We start from the raw sequence: 18,073 nt of genomic DNA, 5'->3' as shown, positions 1-18,073 counted from the left end.
AGGAATAGTGAGAAAGCATTACTTGGTGAAAAAAAAAGAATCATATTGACTTTTAATGTGTCAGGTAGTAGTATATATTCTTGAGAAGCTCTGTGAGGCTAAAAGGGAGACAATGTATGTATCCCCCCTAGTCCTTCTCATTGTCTGAGTGCTCCGGCCCCAGCTCTGCCAGTCCCTGACCCACTCTGCAGTGTAGAACTGTTATTTTGAAGAACTGGCCCCCTCCTGCGCCTTGCACACAGGAGGGGATAGATCAAATACAGAGTCCCCTCCATGGGCCAGATCCTAAGCTGGTGTAAATCCATTGATGTCAGTTGAACTGCAATGATTTACAGCAGATGAGGATGCCCACAGGGTGTACGTTGTTTGAGAGAGTCTGTGGGGAAGACGGAGCTGTGATACTTTCCCCTTTTACTCTGGCCCACTAATATTTGAGCTGAGAGCATGTTCTCCCTGAAAAGCAATTCATCTCTGAGTTCCCCTCACCTACCTATCAGGGTACAATCTCATTCCAACTTTGAGTTTGATCTAGTTCCAGATGTTATTACCAAAGGTTCGGAGAGCCCTGTTGAACTGAACTTGATGTTTTTGTATGTTTGAACCTGAATAGATTTTTAAAGGAAACAGCGAGAAAGAGATCCCGGTACTCAATGAACTGCCAGTACCAATTGTTGCACGTTACATCCGTATAAACCCTCGGTCATGGTACGAAGAAGGGAGCATCTGTATGAGATTGGAAATCTTAGGTTGTCCCCTCCCAGGTAAGCACAGTTCTCAGTTACGTTTGGCAGGATTGCCCACAAACTTACCAACTCTTGGTAAATTTTAAATGTTGGCAAATGATTCCATTTTCCTTTAAGACTATGGAAGTCACACATCCTGAAAGTCAACAAAAGATCTTTTAAATGCTAGATATTTCCTTAATCATACTCATGCAAAAAATATCTAGTGCTTAACTAGGTACCATATACAAGGTGGAAACTAAGTCAAGGCCATTCCAGAAAAAGGGCATTCAAAATTTCACAATGTCTCAAGCTTATATCTCAGTAATGGGTCAGGGGTAGGGAACCTATGGCATGGGTGCTGAAGGCTGCACGCAAGCTGATTTTCAGTGGCACTCACACTGCCTGGGTCCTGGCCACTGGTCCAGGGGGCTCTGCATTTTAATTTAATTTTTAAATGAAGCTTCTTAAATATTTTAAAAGCCATATTTACTTTACATACAACAATAGTTTAGTTATATATTATAAACTTACACATAGAGACCTTCTAAAAACATTAAAATGTATTACTGGCACGCGAAACCTTAAGTCAGAGTGAATAAATGAAGACTCGGCACACCACTCCTGAAAAGTTGCTGGCCCCTGGGTTAGCATAACATAGCCTCATGTCAGATTTATATATAGATATTTGTATGTGTGCATATATATATTTGTATACCTGTTTGTTCAAGTCTTTTCTACAGTTTTCAACTGCTCATTCTAAATCTTTCATCTGCTTTTTTCTTTAAACTTAAATTCTGGTATTTTAGGGATAGATTTTTTTTTTTTTTGCAGGGGACTATGAATAGTATTTTCAAAAATACTAGAAACAGAAAGAGAACTGCCTTTCTAGAGCTTATCATTACTACTTTAACTGCTCCTGTTCTGAGACCTGTTGCTGCCAATTCCACTGTTGATGTAGGGTCATCCCACTGATTGAAAGTACAGCAGAAAGAACCTGGTGGACCAGCAAAGAGTAATGAGCACCTCAGATTTGCATTTGAAGTATATTCCATGGCTCTGGTTAGTGTGTCTACAGGCACATCCTTTAAAATACTGGATGTCAGACTGAAGTAAATGGGAAGCTCTTCTTATTACCATGGAACCAGTAGCAAGTGCACAGGAGGGACAAGCGTAGTGTTGTCCAGGGGATAATGAAGATGACACTGATACCACAGTGGAGAGCAACATGTGCTACAGGAAAGGTGGAAAGTTCTTACAACTGTTTATTTTCAGTTCTGTAAAACTGAACTTGCTTTATTCAAGCCAGAAAAGAAAAGTGGCAGAATGTTGTACTTTGGAAAGTAAATGTTTTTAATAATACAATAACTATGTTATAAATACTGGGAAAACTACAATTGACAAAGGTCAAATTCTGCTTTCTCATCATGAGATAGTTCACAGTAACTCATTTGACTTCAGTGGGTTATGTCAATTGACAATGATGTAACTGAGATCAGAATATGACCCTTTGTAACCGCAAGCTCACCTTCACTTTGGTTTAAGTGGCCAAGTTCTGATTTCCTTCTCATCTTGGATTAGAATGGAAATAGTGTCAGATCCTTACTTATATCCACCTGATGTGCTAGGACTCTGAGCCTGTTTTCCCTGCCAGCTTGGGACTTCAGTACCTTGCCTTGTTTGAGCCAGACATGCTTGCAGGGCCGGCTTTAGGCCTATTTCACCAATTCCCCCAAATGGGGCCCCGTGCCCAGTGAGAAACCTTTCCCTGGCTAGAGGCACCTTTTTACTCACCTGGCGGTGCTTCAGGTCTTCAGTGGCACTGTGGCGGTGCGTCCTTCAGTGCCGCCAAAGACCTGGAGTGAGTGAAGGTCCCACTGCTGAAGTGCCGCCGAAGACTCGGAGCACCGCCCGGTGAGTACAAGCCCCCCGTGTTTTTTACATTTACGTTTTCTTTTTTTTTTCTTTTTAAGTCATCCTTGCCAGGGCCCGTCGAAGCTGTTTGAATTGGGCTCCACACTTCCTAAAGCAGGCTCTGCACGCTTGCCTGCTGCAAACACAGATCCAAGTCTGAACCATGTCCCCGACAAGCTGCAGGCTTAACTGAAAACAGCTTAAGAAGTGCTTCTCTCTCCAGCACTCAGATGCCCAGCTCCCAATGGGGTCCAAACCCAAATAAATCCATTTTACCTTGTATAAAGCTTATATAGGGTAAACTCATAGATTGTTCACCCTCTATAACACTGATAGAGAGAGATGCACAGCAGTTTGCTCCCCACCCCCCGTTAATAAATACTCGGGGTTAATTAATAAGTAAAAAGTGATTCCAAGTAATAACAGAACAAAGTAAATTACCAAACAAAATAAAATAAAACACACACGTCTAAGCCTAATGCAGTAGGAAACAATGCAGGTAATGTCACCCTCAGAGATGTTCTAATAAGCTTCTTTGACTGATTAGCCTCCTTCTAGTTTGGGTCCAGCAATCCTGCACACCCCTGTAGTTACTGCCCTTTGTTCCAGTTTCTTTGGGGTGGATAGGCTCTCTCTTGAGCCAGTTGAAGACAAAATGGAGAGGTTTTCCCAGGGGCATATATAGCCTCTCTCTTGGATAGAAACCCCTCTCCTCTCCTATGCAGAATCCAGGTCCGAGATGGAGTTTTGGAGTCACATGGGCAAATAACATGTCCATGCATGACTCAGAACTTTACAGGCCGATGCCATGTTCCCAGGAAAACTCAGATGTGGATTGGCATCTCTTATAGTTCATTGTCAGCTTAAGTGTTTCTTGACTGGGCACTTACTGGGAATAGTCTTTTCTCAAGAAGCTGGCCAAATGCTTCACTGAGGCTACTTAAAATCAGACAAGTACATAGCCAATATTGATAACTTTGAATATAAAAATGATACATGCATACAAATAGGATGAATATATTCAGTAGATCATAATCTTTGCAGAGATATGTTACATGGTATATCTAGCATAAAACATATTCCAGTTATGTCATATTTACACTCATAAGCATATTTCTATAAAGCATTCTGGAGTGCGACATCACACATGCTTCTGCATGTTAGTTGTTTATGGGGGCCATTTTCTGCAGTGGCTGTTTTTGTTTGTCTTTCACATTAAGGCAGACAATATCATAGCCAGTGAAAAACACACATTAAATATGGAAGGTTGCTTATTTTTTGAATGTTTGAAAAGGCTTAGGATTTTGATGGGGATTTATACAGTAGGCAATTGGACTAGGTGGAACAACATCTGAACATTTTCGTAATTTTTGTTGAATCTCATGTGAATGCCTTAACCACTAGGCCAAAGGTTACAAGAGGTGTAACTCTGAACTGGCTTCATTGGAAGCAGAGGTAGACCTCGTTGCATTTGAAAATCCTACCTTTAAATCCTTACCTAAGCACCTAATTATGTTTCCTGATTTCTAGAAGTATTGAATATCCTCATGTCTCCCATTATATTCCATAAAAAAGCTTATTTGTGCTTAAAGGCAATTGGGGGTTGAAATCATGAAACTTATTTCGGTGCCTAAGACCAAGAATTTGAATAATAAGAGATTGAATTTATCCTTTTAAGTACTTATTTGAGTTCCTAATAAGTAACCTGATTTTCAAATGTGGTGAGCACCAATTTACAGAGGAAGGATGATCACTGGAAAAAAGATTTTTACCTCTAGGGCTGTGGGGTCAATTTAGACAAAATAAGAACCAATACAAATCTTCATCCAAAGCTCAAGCCAAACATTCAGGAGATGCTAAAAAGTTTAGCTAACTTGAAAATATGTTTGCCTTTTTATGCATTTCCTGGAAATAGCCAGGGCTGGAAACTACAGTATATATCACTGGAAAACTCATGAGAAAATCTTTCCTTAGAAGATCCATAGTCTGATTTATGGACCAATGTGGGGAATGATTATCTGAACTGAATCTTTTAAGATGCTCTCATATTTATCTTAAAAATGTTCATGTAATATTGATAATATGCATTTTTGTGCATTGTAGGATACTTTTGATCAGCCTTCTTTCTAGAGGGCGGATTAAACTATCCATTAGCCCTACTGAAAACTGTACAAACATATTACACAACTATGGAGGTGCTGGCTCAGCAGACATATCAAGTGATTTCCTGTTTTATCGAGGGCAAGGCATGTTTATGTGTAGAAGGAGAGATGGCAAAAAGTCTTTTCTGCAGCAGGGGGATGATAAAACAGTCACTAGCAGAAGAGAAAGATGATGAAGGTGGCACTGGTTATTTAATTTCCTCACTAGTTTCCAAAAATGTTGCTACTTAGACAGATACAGACTGACACATACAGTCTTTTGCAGTTGACTCAGAGGGATAGATGTACTTTTCTTTCCAGTCTTTTCTCAAAGGTAACATGAAGCAGAAAGAAGCTGGATATGATCAAAAATACCCAAATATTGGAGGAGACAAAAATTCAGTTGAGGTTTTCATGTATTTACTGTGTCAGAGAATAATCACCCTAACAGATGATTCTTTTAATAGAATAAATTCATGACATGATATAATTTTCAAAATTTTTCAAATTTGATCCAAGGGGTAAAAATAACTTACACTACTATAAGTACAGGTATATAACCTATTTGATGGCTTGCTCTTTTTTGCAGTGGATGCTTCATTCACTAGCTGTTTCAAATAAGCTACAGAGCATTCCTGGCTTTCTTGTTTATTTCTTTCTTAAGTCTACCAATGGACTCATTATGACCCATATCATAACTCAAACCCATACCCTACTGATAAGCAATCATCAACAGAAGCAGTTCCATTGACTTCAGTGGGATTATTTATGAGATAACTGCTCACTGTCAGGTCACACTCTGGCCCATTGTGTTTTAATTTAATCCTTGTGGAGCTAAAGCCTAAAGTCTTTACTTAGGAAAATTCAAATGAGCTTTTCTGGAAATTTTTGCCTATGTGGGGACTGCATCAAAATAAGTCTGAATTCAATAAGGGATTTGGGTGTAATTTATGGATATCCTATATATTCATCAAGGGATTGTATATCAGCACAGAGTAATATAATGGTTGCCCTCAGAATGATTTCTTCCACTTTTCATTGTTACATAAAGTATTGTTATGAGCAAGTATTTCCTATGCTTAGAATGGGGAGAGCTGCTAAAATCCGTAATCTTTCTAGAACCAGAATAAACTTTAAACGTGCTTATTATTAACAGTTAAAAGAAAACTTTTGAAAGATGACTGCTGTGGACTGGTGCCTTGATTCTTAGGTGACCATGCATCTCATTTTGGCTGGGACAGTCCCATTTTTAAGCCCTGTCCTGGACGTCCTGACTTTTTTGGCAAAACTAGGCATTTGTCCTGTTTGCTCTTGCCAAGTGATGACCAGTTAGCAAGAGCAAATGGGACAAATGCCCAATTCTGCCAAAAAAATGGGGCATACTCCCCTAATGGGATGTGGAGGAATGTTCGGAGGTGGGGGGGAAGCGCAATGCTAGCTATGCACAGCGGGGCACAGGTGAGTGGCAACACCAGGCAGCTTGAGCCAGCCCTGGGCAGGGATGGCAGGAGGTGGGACGAGTGGGCACTTGGGATGGACTTGTGTGGGGGGGAGCGGGGTCAGGTAAGCAGCTCGGGCCAGCCCCATGTGGTGCCTCATTTTTACTTTGAGAAATATGGTCACCCTATTGATTCTTCTCTGGTGTATGCTGGTTTTACACCATTCTCATTTAATTGAATTAACTGGGGTTACTCCTGACTTATAGTAGTGCAAATGGCACAAGAATCCGCACAATATAGCTGAAGAGTGTGATTTCACTGTTGATTTTAAGTGTCATGGTAACATTCAGAAATGTAATGAAATCGAACATGTGAAAAGAAACTTATGATTTATTCTAGTGGCTGTCTGTACATTTCTTCACGATGTGTTTAATGTCCATGGTATGTTTAATTTGCTGGAGAGAGGTCAAACTTGTGCATATTCATTAGGAACAGGGTGCACATTCCCAATCACAGGCCCAACAAAGAAAATAACAGAACTCCACTTGCCATCACCTTTAGCCCCTAACTAAAACCTCTCCAGCGCATCATCAAAGATCTACAACCTATCCTGAAAGATGATCCCTCACTCTCCCAGATCTTGGGAGACAGACCTGTCCTCGCTTACAGACAGCCCCCCAATCTGAAGCAAATACTCACCAGCAACCACACAAGCAAAACACTCACCCAGGAACCTTGCAACAAAGCCCAATGCCAACTCTGTCCACATATCTATTCAAGTGACACTATCATAGGACCTAACAAAATCAGCCATGCTATCAGTGGCTCATTCACCTGCACATCTACCAATGTGATATATGCCATCATATTCCAGCAATACTCCTCTGCCATGTACATTGGCGAAACAGTCTCCACGCAAAACAATAAATGGACACAAATCTGACGTCAGGAATCATAACATTCAAAAACCAGTAGAAGAACACTTCAACCTCTTATAGACTCATAGACTGTAGGACTGGAAGGGACCTTGAGAGGTCATCGAGTCCAGTCCCCTGCCCTCATGGCAGGACCAAATACTGTCTAGACCATCCCTGATAGACATTTATCTAACCTACTCTTAAATATCTCCAGCGATGGAGATTCCACAACTTCCCTAGGCAATCTATTCCAGTGTTTAACTACCCTGACAGTTAGGAACTTTTTCCTAATGTCCTACCTAAATTTCACTTGCGGCAGTTTAAGCCCATTGCTTCTTGTTCTATCATTGGAGGCTACGGTGAACAAGTTTTCTCCCTCCTCCTGATGACACCCTTTTAGATACCTGAAAACTGCTATCATGTCCCCTCTCAGTCTTCTCTTTTCCAAACTAAACAAACCCAATTGTTTCAGCCTTCCTTCATAGGTCATGTTCTCAAGACCTTTAATCATTCTTGTTGCTCTTCTCTGGACCCTCTCCAATTTCTCCACATCTTTCTTGAAATGCAGTGCCCAGAACTAGACACAATACTCCAGTTGAGGCCTAACCAGCGCAGAGTAAAGCGGAAGAATGACTTCTCATGTCTTCTTTACAACACACCTGTTAATGCATCCCAGAATCACGTTTGCTTTTTTTGCAACAGTATCACACTATTGACTTATATTAAGCTTGTGGTCCACTATGACCCCTAGATCTCTTTCTGCCATACTCCTTCCTAGACAGTCTCTTCCCATTCTGTATGTGTGAAACTGATTGTTCCTTCCTAAGTGGAGCACTTTGCATTTATCTTTATTGAACTTCATCCTGTTTACCTCAGACCATTTCTCCAATTTGTCCAGATCATTTTGAATTTTGACCCTGTCCTCCAAAGCAGTTGCAATCCCTCCCAGTTTGGTATCGTCCGCAAACTTAATAAGCGTACTTTCTATGCCAACATCTAAATCGTGGATGAAGATATTGAACAGAGCCGGTCCCAAAACAGACCCCTGCGGAACCCCACTTGTTATACCTTTCCAGCAGGATTGGGAGCCATTAATAACTACTCTCTGAGCACGGTTATCCAGCCAGTTATGCACCCACCTTATAGTAGCCCCATCTAAATTGTACTTTCCTAGTTTATCTATAAGAATATCATGCGAGACCGTATCAAATGCCTTACTAAAGTCTAGGTATATCACATCCACCACTTCTCCCTTATCCACAAGGCTCGTTATCCTATCAAAGAATGCTATCAGATTAGTTTGACACGATTTGTTCTTTACAAATCCATGCTGGCTATTCCCTATCACCTTACCACTGTCCAAGTGTTTGCAGATGATTTTTTTAATTACCTGCTCCATTATCTTCCCTGGCACAGAAGTTAAACTGACTGGTCTGTAGTTTCCTGGGTTGTTTTTATTTCCCTTTTTATAGATGGGCACTATATTTGCCCTTTTCCAGTCTTCTGGAATCTCCCCCCGTCTCCCACGATTTCCCAAAGATAATAGCTAGAGGCTCAGATACCTCCTCTATTAACTCCTTGAGTATTCTAGGATGCATTTCATCAGGCCCTGGTGACTTGCAGGCATCTAACTTTTCTAAGTGATTTTTTACTTGCTCTTTTTTATTTTATCTTCTAAACCTACCCTCTTCCCGTAAGCATTCACTATATTAGACATTCATTCAGACTTCTCAGTGAAGACTGAAACAAAGAAGTCATTAAGCATCTCTGCCATTTCCAAGTCTCCCGTTACTGTTTCCCCCTCCTCACTGAGCAGTGGGCCTACCCTGTCCTTGGTCTTCCTCTTGCTTCTAATGTATTGATAAAAAGTCTTCTTGTTTCCCATAGCTAGTTTGAGCTCATTTTGTGCCTTTGCCTTTCTAATCTTGCCTCTGCAGTCCTGTGTTATTTGCCTATATTCGTCCTTTGTAATCTGACCTAGTTTCCATTTTTTATATGACGCCTTTTTATTTTGTAGGTCACGCAAGATCTCATGGTTAAGCCAAAATGGTCTTTTGCCACATTTTCTATCTTTCCTAACCATCGAAATAGCTTGCTTTTGGGCCCTTAATAGTGTCCCCTTGAAAAGTTGCCAACTCTCCTCAGTTGTTTTTCCCTTCAGTCTTGATTCCCATGGGACCTTACCTATCAGCTCTCTGAGCTTACCAAAATCCGCCTTCCTGAAATCCATTGTCTCTATTTTGCTGTACTCCCTTCTACCCTTCTTTAGAATTGCAAACTCTATGATTTCATGATCACTTTCACCCAAGCTTCCTTCTACTTTCAAATTCTCAACGAGTTCCTCCCTATTTGTTAAAATCAAGTCTAGAACAGCTTTCCCCCCAGTAGCTTTTTCAACTTTCTGAAATAAAAAGTTGTCTGCAATGCAGTCCAGGAACTTATTGGATAGTCTGTGCCCCGCGGTGTTATTTTCCCAACATATATCTGGATAGTTGAAGTCCCCCATCACCACCAAATCTTAGGCTTTGGATGATTTTGTTAGTTGTTTGAAAAAAGCCTCATCCACCTCTTCCACCTGATTAGGTGGCCTGTAGTAGACTCCCAGCACGACATCACCCATGTTTTTTACCCCTTTTAGCCTAACCCAGAGACTCTCAACACTTCCATCTCCTATGTCCATCTCCACCACAGTCCAAGTGTGTACATTTTTAATATATAAGGCAACACCTCCTCCCTTTTTCCCCTTTCTATCCTTCCTGAGCAAACTATACCCATCCACACCAACATTCCAGTCATGTGTATTATCCCATCAAGTTTCAGTAATGCCAACAATGTCATAGTTGTATTTATTTATTAGCACTTCCAGTTCTTCCTGCTTATTACCCATACTTCTTGCATTTGTATATAGGCATCTAAGATACTGGTTTGATCTTGCCTCCCAGCTTTGCCCTGACCCTCCTTTCTCTCTGCCATTATAGCCCATGCTCCCTCCTGTTTCCGACCCATCTCCCAGGTCTTGTTCCCCACTTACCTGTGGAGTTTGCTCACCTGTCCCCGTCGAAACCTAGTTTAAAGCCCTCCTTACTAGGTGGGCCAGTCTGTGCGCAAATAAGGCCTTTCCCCTCCTCGAAAGGTGAATGCCATCTCTGCCTAGCAGTCCTTCCTCGAATAGCATCCCGTGGTCGAGGAAGCCAAAGCCCTCCTGGCGACACCATCTTCGCAGCCAGGCATTCACCTCCACAATGCATCTGTCTCTACCCGGGCCCCTACCTTCGACATGAAGAATCGAAGAGAATACCACCTGCGCACCAAACTCCTTAACCCGTACTCCTAGAGCCCTGTAGTCACTCTTGATCTGCTCAGTGTCACACCTCACAGTATCATTTGTGCCCACATGGATGAGTAGCATGGGGTAGTAGTCAGAAGGCCGGATAATCCTCGACAATACCTCTGTGACATCTCGGATACGGGCCCCTGGCAGGTAGCATACCTCCCGGGATGAACGGTCAGGGCGACAGATGGGTGTCTCCGTCCCCCTCAGCAGAGAGTCTCCAACCACCACTACCCTACGTTTCTTATTATCAGTGGTGGCAGCAGACCTCCCAGCCTTAGGGGTACAAGGCTTCCCCTCCTTAACTGTTGGGGGTGATTCCTTCTCTCCTGTATCAAGAAGAGCATAACGGTTATCTATTACCACAGCAGGAGGGTTCGCAGCAGGGGTGGCGCACTGCCTGCTGCCAGAAGTGACTCTCTTTGGTCACTCAGTAAGAGACAGAAAAGGGAGGAGAAGCTAGTAGTCTCCCAGGGTGATTGGTCTGTAAGATATGTAAATAGTAGGTAGCGAGGACAGGCACGAACAATAAAAGAGCACTGGTGCATTTACTTTGGAGTAGTCTCCGACTGAGTTTGTGAAGGGGCCAGTAGAGGGCACCACTACAGTATGTATGTGTGTGTATATATATAATCTTTTTACTATATGTTCCATTCTGTGCATCTGATGAAGTGGGCTGTAGCCCATGAAAGCTTATGCTCAAATAAATGTGTTAGTATCTAAGGTGCCACAAGTACTTCATTTTCAAAACTGTCTGAGGGATTTAGGCACTATCTTCCTTTAATTTTAATAGGTATGTCTACATCTTTTAGACTGCATTGAACATCTCAGCCATAGCACTCTATAAAGAAAAACTTTTCTAATAGGACAAACAAAAAGCAAACTGCAATTGTAGAAGTTTTTTGGCACTTCAAACAGCAAACTCTATGAGAAGTTCAACTTTGTAGAAGTTGAGACAATGTGGTATTAGGTTGGATGCAAACTCTGTGAATTAAAAAAAAGAGAATCCTTATTATTTGGTCATGTTAGTTGCTTTGAGAGTGATCAGTTCACCCTCCCGGCTTTGTGAGACTCTCTTTATACACAGCATTTTGTATCAAACCCTAAAGAACACTAGAAACTTAAAAAATATATAATTACTCTCTGCTTATCATTATTATTATTATTTATACTATGGTAGCACTTAAGAACCCCATTCAAGGTTCAGGGCCCCACTTTGCTAAGCATGGTACAGACATGTAACAAAGAGACAGTCCTTGCCGCAGAGACCTACAGTCTTCATGATGGGCTACAATAGGAGATAAGGCTAAAAAATGGGGGTGGAGGGGTAGAGTGGGAAGATGACAAAGCTGAGCGGTAAGTTATAAGTATTTGTGTTATAAAAGTAGTTTAGATTTATGGAAAACCCTGAATGTTCTTGTGCTAAGAAGGAATTAGATATTGTGGAGATGATTTCTTTCTCTGTCTCATCCACATAGTCTTATAGAATTGGACATGGAAAAGGTCACAAGTCCATCCCCCTGCCAGTGCAATTGATTTCTGTATTTTACCCTATCTAGTTTCACATTGGGAGGGGCAGAGGTAGGAGGATGTCAGAAACTATTTTTTCAAAGTACCTTTGCCAGCCAGTTTATAAATGAGCTGTGGTGCTGGCTTAAATAGAAGTTGACAGTGGGGAAAAAATCAATACATTCTTTTGAATTCATCGTACTCATACAGACTTTCAGGGTTTCTTTTTCCGGCAACGGGGAGGGATTGTTTGAAATGATGCCAGGAATGAATAAGTAAATCACAATTGAAATGCTACAGTGGTTTTAGCTGCATGGGGTCTTATCTTCTGTTTGCATGATAGTAAATAGTTGTTGCCAAGGTGGACTTAATGTACAGCAGATGATAGTGGGTTTTTGATTGGTCGGGGTTTTTTGGTTTTTGGTCGTCTGCATTTTACTCTATACTTTCCTAATCTCTATTCCTGCTGCAACAGAAAAATCAATGGTCAAAACAGACTGACAATAGAGGTTGGCTAAACGCTAACGTTTGTTCACAAGCGATCTTAGATTGTGCACATTTTAGAAGTAGAACCAGAGGTGCAATACTCCCTTTGTAGGATTATTTTTATTTTCAGGGATATCAATGGAAATGGGAGGTCCCATTTATTGCCTTTTTTTGGTTTCACCCACCAAATCTACATCATTATCTACCATTCCTATGACATGAACAGTTAATGCATGGTCAAAAAGCCAGGCTTTGAAAATCTCTCATAAAGGAAGGGAATTTTTAGTACTAGGGAAAAATCAGTTACTGTACGTTTTCACATCTGATGATTGAGAAAACCTAGAGTATCCTGACAATTTTAAGATGTTTATTTTTATCTTAATGATTTTTTTTCTGTGGCATTAAACACACCATATTCTGTCTCTTCTGAGAAGAGGAGATTGTGTGGTTTGCATTTCAGATATATTACCGTGGTGTGACCTTTAAAATGTTTTCAGTTCAGGTGCCATATTTATTATTATTGTAGCACCACGGGGTTAAGGTAGTTACATGAATTTATTCCCCAGTTAGGTCTCAATAATCATCTGAAAATGCAGATGCTTATTTGAAGTTTCTTTAATCTGTTGAATCTACAGAATTTGCTTGGTGGGCGCATGAGGCAAGATGTATATCTGCTCATCTGATTGGCTTTGTATTATAGCCAATTGGGAAGCCAACTGAGATCAGGTGATCTTTTTGTAGTGAGACCCATCAGACAACAGCAAATTCCATTGGATGGCTAGGATTTGGAGGAGCAAGACTTTACTGAATCTCCCATACTCATGTTCTAACAACAGCGCTGGAGCGAATTCTTAAAGTATCTCAGCACTGCTGGTGTAGACTAGAACATGGAAGTGCAGAACAGAATAAGAATGAAAAATAATCCCTGGTGTGGGTGAAAAACTCAGTTAACATTTCAGAAATGTCCAAAAATGGTGGTTCAGGTTCACTGCTTAGAGTGAGCAAAAGCTGGAGTTGGGAGTGTTTCTGATTTTTTCCTAACTGGGTTGCTCATCCAACCTTTTTCTTTAGCTGAATTGTCAGTGCACTCACCTGGAAAGGCAAGAAAGCACAGGTTTTTGTTCCACCTCCATCTTCTCACTTGACACTAATTATTAATTGACATCCTGTCGGTTTAATTAGATATGTGGTGGCCTGCCTTCTGCTTAGAAATGTTTTCATGGAACACATCACACAGAGTAAATTATAGCCACATGGTTAAGAAAGTAGTCTGTTAATTTTAAATTAAAAACCCCAAAAACTTATGCAGTGAGTTTAAGAAAATACTTAACTAGAAATAATTCTTACTATTAAAAGTGGATCCATTATTTATTATGCCCAATATTTTGCAGGCAGTGCATAATCTCTGAAAACGCTCATCAATAACAAATAGCTACTGGTTCTCTACAGTAACTACGGTAATTATTCTAGTAGAAACATAGCATTTGCTGGGGCTTTTTCCTCTGAAGTAGTGTTTCCATTCTTTCTTAAATACATCAGACTGATGCTATTTTCTAGTGTCTTTTGCCCTTTTACAAAGCACTGAGTGGAATGTGTTTTTTGCTTTTTCTGTTAAACTTTAGTTGTTAATGCAGAGCAAATATCTCAGTTACCGTAATATTGCTGCCTACTTGGTCCTATTTGGTTTAATGAGTTGATTTGTATGGTAATTTAGTAATACTTCAAAGCTGCTGTTTGTTTACTTCAGCTACTTAAAAGAGTCTTCATTAAATACAAGTAAGAGAGTGGCATTCAGAGTAAAACACTTTCTCTCCGTGCTTGGAATCTTTCCCTTTGGGAATGGTTAATAAATATATGCAATTTTTAAAATTTCTTTTCTCAGACCCAAATAATTATTATCACAGAAGAAATGAAATGACAACCACAGATGATCTTGATTTTAAACACCACAACTACAAAGAAATGAGACAGGTAGGCCACAGAGAATGAAATTTCAGTTCTGGTATGTGTATATGTGGGGTGGGTGGTTGTGTTGGGGTCCTTATTTTAGGTAGTTGAGCTCTGTTGACCCTTAGATTTTTTTAGAGTATACTAGGGGAAAGGCAAATTTATGGGAAGTTGAGAATTGTGTGTTTTCCAAATCTATCCTAACTGCAGATAAGTCTTTTCCAAAAATATCTCTGCCAAGTTATTTTGTGAGAGCTTACAAAGGAAATTCAATGTCCATCAACAGAACTTGATATTTTTCATTTATTACCTTTGGACAGAATATTGGGGTGTGTTATAAACCATTACAGGAAATAAATTCTAGACCTCAAAAGCAGGTTTCTTTTTTATGGTAACCTACTTTAAAAGGCACATGACTTTTTCCTAACAATGCATATTTCGGCCATATAGTAGATCCAGATCTCTCTGAGGTCAGTAGGAGTCTTTTCATTGACTTCAATGGACAGTGGATCAGCCTGCTAATATTTCCATCCCATGTCATGTTTATGCATCTGTTATACAAATACATATTTAAGGACTTGTACTAATATTTTGGAGTTATTTGAGCTGAGCATTTTGCCCTCAAATGCCACAGGGAAAACATTAAAAAAGAATAATGACTTGAAGCTGCAAGAGAAGGATATTTAGACTTTGTCACTAGCAAAATTGTGTGCATTGAAGGAGGTATTTTATGGAGAGAGATACAAAATAAAATATTATAAACCTGGAAAGATTATTTACAAATCAGAGCTTTATTGTGTTAGTTTCAGCTGTGAACATACTGTCGTATCTTGATTTATGCATTGGGGTGCTAGTCTCTAAATTTTTTGTAAGCTCACATCAGTATGAACACAGCATATTAAATATGATTTTTCTTTCTATTGCTGTAGTGACTGTTATTACATCAAAATGGCTTTTGAAACTTTACATTTATTTGACATTTGCAACTTTTAAATTGGCATTTAATGTACAGTGCTTTGAAATGTCAATGTGTTTTTAAACTTGTCTCTTGATGAACAAATCCATCTGGCTACAAAAATGAATGCTGCAATATATGGCTCAAAGTCCAGCTTCTTTCTTTGTCAACCTTCCATCCAATCCTAACAGGTTTCTCCACAGTGGTGGCGGAATGTACCCATGCATGTTGTTTCAACAGTCTGCTTTTGTGACTATCCGGAGTGCTGAATGTTGCAATATGCTCATTCCTTGATAGCACACCGAGAGTTCTTGAGTAACAGAATTGTGGCATATGTCAGTATGTTGTGCGACCATATGAATAGAACAGAGAGGCAGGATCAGATTCATTATTCAGTTACCCCAGTGTAAATCTACAGTCAGGGGTTCCCAAACTTGGTTTGTGGCTTGTTCAGTGTAAGCCCCTGGCAGGCCGCGAGATGCTTTGTTTGCCTGAGCATCCACAGGTATGACTGCTCGCAGCTCCCAGTGGCTGCAGTTCACCATTCTTGGCCAATGGGAGCTGTAGGAAGTGGCATGGGCCGTGCCACTGCTTCCCACAGCTCCCATTGGCTGGGAACGGCGAACCACAGCCACTGGGAGCTGCAAGCAGTCATACCTGTGGATGCTCAGGTAAACAAAGCATCTAGCGGCCTGCCAGGGGCTTACCCTGAACAAGCCACAAACCAAGTTTGGGAACTCCTGAGGGTAACTCAGCTGAAATCAAAGGAGTTATTTTGGATTAATACCACTGTAGATGCAAATAAAAATTGACTCGGGGATGAGGGAGATCACAATAGGTACCAGCAGGCTCATGCCATGTAAATGACCATGAATCAAAAGAAAGCTAATACTGTCAGTCTAATTTTAGATTCACCAGTCTTAATTATCGCCCTTTAACTTCAAATGGGAGGTGGGGGGAATCTATATTAATATCACCCCAGACATAGGTGTGGGATGTGCTAAAGAAATATTTCTTCCTGTCTTGCTCCTCAAATATAAAGATAATATGCTTGGACTTGACGTATGTGAATCATTATCTGGGTGCTGAATCTTCAGTGTATTTATACTGCATGAGTCATCATTCATTTTTATTGAGCAATTGTGTACTGAGTCACACATTTAGTTCACTAGAGATTTCATGACCTATATTTCTAGCACAAAGATTAGACAAGTAGAAACTCAATTGGCATAATTAGTGTCAAGAACAATAAATGTAAATACATTTTAGATACTAATTGCACAAAGACAGGTTGGTCAGGTTTGAAATATCTTTGAAAAACAGCTTAAACAAAGAATTATTTCCCTAGTTCTTCTAGAAGGAGAAAATCAAGATGCGATTAAACAATGGTAAGGACTGTGAACTGGTCAGATGTGAATTATGTCCTTTGCTGGGCTTTCTCAAGTTGTGTGTTTCTGTATAGTAGTAGCTCATTTTGTAGCACTCTTGTCATTGGGCAAGCAGGCAGACGGTGTGGGGTAGGATTGGAAGAGCTCTAATATCACTGCAACATACCTTTTGGTGACATTAGAGAATTTAATCATTGCCTTTGAGTCTTTAAACAGACAGCCTGGCACAACAGCTTCAAGAGACATGTAGCCTTCCCCATTCAAGATAATGTGTTCACTGTGCAGTTTATTAATGACAGCTTTGTTAACTACTTCACTTTTGACCCTGTTAGAAGAGAGAGATAACTAATGTGTTTTCCACTCTGGTTGTTTATCATAGACACTAGAGAGAGATCGGCAGAAAGTGATCCATTGACCACATTTTAGGAACCACTATCTTAGGCTTCAATGCATAAGCTATTTACAAAAGGCAGGAAATTTTACCACATCACCTACCATAGTCAAATTTTGTGTGCAAAAGTGCATTCAAAGCTCTCTATGAAATCAGTGTGAACATTCTCCATGCATCTGAGAGCAGGGTTTAGGCTACAGTCTAAAAAGTATTTTCATGTTGCATTCATGTTTGTACATGAGCACGTTAGAATGATTTGCAAAAGTGTGCACTCCCCAGAATAATTCAGGGAGTGGGCATTTGATCACACATGGATACCTGTGAATAGGATAATTAAGGCAAAACCCTTCTGCTAAACCAGATCCCTAACTATACTCAAAGCAGACGAAACTTCAAGTAATTTGGGAGTAGATACTTTTTATTTCCAGCAAATATTTTTTACAGCATTTTGTGCATTGTGAAGAGAAAGGGGCCTAAACCAAAACCAGGAATCCAAACATCCCTAAACTTCAGAAACATTCAGATCCAAATCTGGGCCCTATTTCTATAATGGACTGAAACAAATGCTCAGGGTCTGATTTTTGTCTGGAAAATATTACCTGATTGCAGTGGGAGTTACTTGTATCCTCTGGGAGGGAGAAGCAGGCCCCAGCAGCCCTGAAATTTGAGAAAGTTGATCCAGTGTTGCAGCTCAGGCCCATCTTTAATTATGGAGGTGGTATGACGATGATATTGAAAATTCCCCTGAATTCAGCAGCACTGTGTATGTTACCAATAGAACAGCTCCACTGAAGGGAGAAATACAATTAGGTCTGGAGGCTCAGAGCAAGGTCCACCATACCCCCCTTGGCACCACCTTAGGGCTGTGGGGAAAGGGGCAGTCCTGCCATTCTGAGAATCTTGTAGCCCTCAGATACAACTGAGGTGGTTTCT

At 40.4% G+C, this 18,073-nt stretch overlaps 1 protein-coding gene across 1 annotated transcript in view; it reads left to right on the top strand.

Moving 5' to 3' along the window:
- CPXM2 (carboxypeptidase X, M14 family member 2) overlaps positions 1 to 18,073 on the top strand; it is a 115,820-nt gene that overhangs the window by 66,278 nt on the left and 31,469 nt on the right. The window contains exons 6-7 of the mRNA XM_030570797.1: positions 611 to 761; positions 14,342 to 14,430. Coding sequence (XP_030426657.1) covers positions 611 to 761; positions 14,342 to 14,430 — 240 coding nt within the window. The remainder of the gene's footprint in view (positions 1 to 610; positions 762 to 14,341; positions 14,431 to 18,073) is intronic.

The sequence above is a fragment of the Gopherus evgoodei genome, chromosome 7 (genome assembly GCF_007399415.2).
Source record: "Gopherus evgoodei ecotype Sinaloan lineage chromosome 7, rGopEvg1_v1.p, whole genome shotgun sequence".
In the NCBI taxonomy this organism is placed as follows: Eukaryota; Metazoa; Chordata; order Testudines; family Testudinidae; genus Gopherus; species Gopherus evgoodei.
The sequence above is the reverse complement of the archived record's forward strand: the minus strand, read 5'-3'. Positions and strand labels throughout refer to the sequence as shown.